The 3,528-nt window shown below is 39.4% G+C and overlaps 1 protein-coding gene across 2 annotated transcripts; it reads left to right on the top strand.

Moving 5' to 3' along the window:
• The first annotated feature begins 1,759 nt into the window (after positions 1-1,759).
• LOC107695530 (dickkopf-related protein 1-like) lies at positions 1,760-3,246 on the top strand. 2 transcript variants are annotated; one of them, XM_016495479.1, is made up of 4 exons: positions 1,760-2,094; positions 2,184-2,325; positions 2,434-2,574; positions 2,946-3,246. In XM_016495479.1, exons 1-4 carry the CDS (start codon positions 1,891-1,893, stop codon positions 3,191-3,193), a joined length of 735 nt encoding a protein of 244 aa, XP_016350965.1. In that variant the 5' UTR covers positions 1,760-1,890; the 3' UTR covers positions 3,194-3,246. The 2 variants fall into 2 exon arrangements, with proteins under 2 accessions (XP_016350965.1, XP_016350964.1); XM_016495478.1 differs by having other exon boundaries at positions 1,761-2,094; positions 2,181-2,325.
• Positions 3,247-3,528: the final 282 nt, after the last annotated feature.

Raw genomic sequence — 3,528 nt, forward strand, 5'->3', positions numbered from 1 at the left:
AAGTATACTAGTACACTGATATGTGTATACTTGCTACATAAAGTATACTTGAAAATATACTTGAATTTACTTAAGTATACTTAATAAAATAAATTTGAAGTATACTACTTTTTGGTAAGGGTACTCAGTGGTCACTCAGGAGCCCTGACCTGAATAAGCCGTCCTCAGGAATTTTAAAACAGGATTACCTGGCATCCCACTAAATGAATTTGCTGAGTACAATGTCTACAAAAAGCCGCTAAAAACCGAGCAAATGGACTGTTTGCGAAAATGCCAAAGCTGTGGAAGTCTGATTAAGACATGGGCTTCAGTCCTGTTTGATCTGAGCGCATCAAAGGCTCCTTTACACACGCTTCATTTTACACCACTGTAGGTTTTGGATGTACAATTAAAACTAAGCCAATAGACAAAGGGATGGGGATGAACCCTGCCAATTCGCGTTTAATGAAGTGTATTGAGCGTTTGTCCTGTGGTCGTCTATTACAACAACATCAAAGACATTGATTTGGGAGTTATCCCAGAGTATTGGCCAGATGGACACTTTGGAATTGTTAAATAATTGGCGCGTTTTATGTCCACCGAAATGTCATATTACCATGATACAATTGCTGTTCATTTAATGTCTTTTCAGATTGGAGTATATAGCGACTGTATAGCGACTGAACTGTCTCAAATCTATTAGTTAGGGGGTCACCTAGCTACTCAATAGAGAAATAAATGTAGGCTGTCTTTTGATAAAGATACATATGAACACATGGGTTGCTCAATTAATTTGGATAGTATTAAAATGTTAGAAGCGAGATTATTCCGGTAATTATTTTATTCTGTTCTGCTCAAATCTTTATAATCAGATCAATAGATGAACGATGTCACCTAAGAGCGTCACGTTCTTATCTCAGATTGCTAATCACTCACTATTTGTTTAAAAGCACAGACTGAATGATAATTAATTCGGTAAACGTCTCACTTCTTCTTATTTGCATATTCACTTTGATCTTCTGCACTTGTTTTATCAAACGCATTTCAAAGGGCCCCCATCACGGTTATGACTCAATTTCTGCAAAATCTTTACTGCATTTCTAACATGGAATATACAAACTCACTCTGAAAAAAAAACAAAAAAAACGTGAAGCTATGAAGAATGAATATATGGATATTAATGTTTAAATGTCCAATGACTGACATCCAGAAGTGATTTGAATTATTTAATAATTATTTGCTTTTTGATACAAAAATAATCAAATAATCAATGTGACTGTATATAAAACATACACATTATTTAATTGTATTATTATTATTATTATTATAAAATAATATTCCAGTTCCAAAATTGCGAACATATTGGTAAAATATTGCTTCAAAAATGTTTCTCGGTTTTTTTATTAGTAATTAAATTAATGTTGAACTTGTCGGTGCAGGCTGCAACTGCATAAACATTTTATATGCATACAAAAGCAATTAAAGTTTGCAGTTTTGTTTTCTAGCCGGCTTAAGAATAATAATAAAAATGACGGTAAATGTAGCTACATGTACATCTCCTAAAATCTATACTACATAATATAGAAAACTAGAAAAACAGTGAAACCCAATATTTCTCGACTGATTTTCCCATCCAATAAGCAGTATTACCGTCCGTGGTGGCTGTTTGATGGCAGCTCATGAAGACATACGGCTCAGGCTCATGCATTCAAACATACCGATAGACAGACCGCTCATGACACAGCGCTTTGAAATTTCATCCAGCCCTTTGTTACTCTCAGCGAGGGGCGGGTGCGCAAACAACCCCGCGCGCGTATAAATGAAGCGTCTTGCGCTCAAGAGGAACCACAGAAGAGCTCCGCTCACCTCGGGAATACATCCTCCGTCCTCCAAGGAATACCAGCCCTGACGATGCTGCACATTGCCGTGTTCTCTACCGCATGCCTCATTCTTGTGGGCTGCATCAAAGCGGCATCCGCCGGTTCTGTGGTGCTCAACTCCAACGCTATTAAGGTCGGTTCAGGTGCGGCGAGTCCCGGTCAATCGGTCAGCCCGAGTCCGGATGAGTCACCTGCGGACAGCGGCAGTCTGAACTTCGCCATCGATGCACCCCAGGTAAGAATATAAACGAGCGCGTGTTATCTCAGACAGCTGCTTTTACTTTGTGGTCGTTAGACTAATAGTGTATTTCTAAACTCCAGCAGCCTTTAATCTGCGAGAGTGATGAGGAATGCGGTGGCGACGAGTTCTGCTTCCTGTCTCGCGGTGTCTGTCTCCAGTGCAAGAAGCGCAGGAAGCGCTGCATCCGGGATGCGATGTGCTGCCCTGGCAACCACTGCAGCAACGGTAAGAGCCATCTAATGAAATACGAAGAGTACAAACATTTTAGCGCTATATAGCCTAAACAAACAACAAGCAGTGTTGGCTAACATTTAAAATGTGTCTTCCTATTAGGAGTTTGTCTTCCAAACGATCCTGACATGATCCACCAGATTGGAATGGAAGAGTTTGTGTCCATCTCCCAAGAAAACTCAACTGTTGTGGTGCCACCAACAGTTGCAACTGAAGGTTCACCACAAAACCAAATGCTAAAAGGTAAACAATGATTAAAATAGCCAATGATGTATGTGTCGAATAGCTTCAAATTATTCTATGTTATTTTGACTGCATCTCAGCTGGCTGATATTTTTGAAGCTTAAATCTTCTGTTGCATCACAAAGCATGAACTTTTCAGGAATGCGACTGGTATTAAATATAGTAATATTGTTTGAGTGTAAAAGATGTGTAGGACCACTGGAGCATGTTAGCAATATAATAAAATATTATGACATTTATTTCCAAGACCAGGCTTTAAGATAAACTCAATCTTCAATGTAAAAGCGATTTTGATCTATTAAAATGGTCTCTCAGACCTCAGAAAATGTAAGTTGTGCATGGTATTCATGAGTGTTGTTTTGTTTTTAAAGGTCTGGAGGGAGAGACCTGCCTGAGATCATCAGACTGTGCTGAGGGACTCTGCTGCGCCCGTCACTTTTGGTCCAAAATCTGCAAGCCTGTCCTAAAAGAAGGCCAGGTCTGCACAAAGCACAAGAGGAAAGGCACCCATGGCTTGGAGATATTCCAGCGTTGCGATTGTGCAGAAGGTCTGTCCTGCAGAACGCAAAGAGATGGCAGCAAGTCATCACGGAGTCTGCACACTTGCCAGAGACACTGAATGAATGTTCGAGGAATTTTCTTTCACAAAGCTCCCAGAGAAGCGAGAAAAAACAAAAAAAACAAAGACTTGATCAGAGACTACGAGTGATTGAGGGAAAGCAGGACTTGGAATGGGATACTCTGTTTTTCCTCCATTTTCTTGTGTCAACATTGCAGAGTAGATATAATTGTTTCTCAACGGAACTTAAATTTTGCAGTAAATTACTGTATTATACTGTAAATAATATAAGGCAGTTGGCACTTAATTCAGATATTTTTGTCAACCCTGAAAGAAGGTGCATCAGTCTTTTGCTAGTCTGACATGTGTATACATCTGGTTTGTACAGCATATAG

The sequence above is a fragment of the Sinocyclocheilus anshuiensis genome, unplaced genomic scaffold (assembly GCF_001515605.1).
Source record: "Sinocyclocheilus anshuiensis isolate Anshui unplaced genomic scaffold, SAMN03320099.WGS_v1.1 scaffold466, whole genome shotgun sequence".
Lineage (NCBI taxonomy): Eukaryota > Metazoa > Chordata > Actinopteri > Cypriniformes > Cyprinidae > Sinocyclocheilus > Sinocyclocheilus anshuiensis.

Bases quoted from the DNA above. Each gene is read 5' to 3' on its own strand.
- LOC107695530 (XM_016495478.1), top strand. From the start codon at position 1,891: ATGCTGCACATTGCCGTGTTCTCTACCGCATGCCTCATTCTTGTGGGC. The intron at 2,326-2,433 runs GTAAGAGCCATC...TCTTCCTATTAG, and splicing joins TGGCAACCACTGCAGCAACG to GAGTTTGTCTTCCAAACGAT. The intron at 2,575-2,945 runs GTAAACAATGAT...TTGTTTTTAAAG, and splicing joins ACAAAACCAAATGCTAAAAG to GTCTGGAGGGAGAGACCTGC.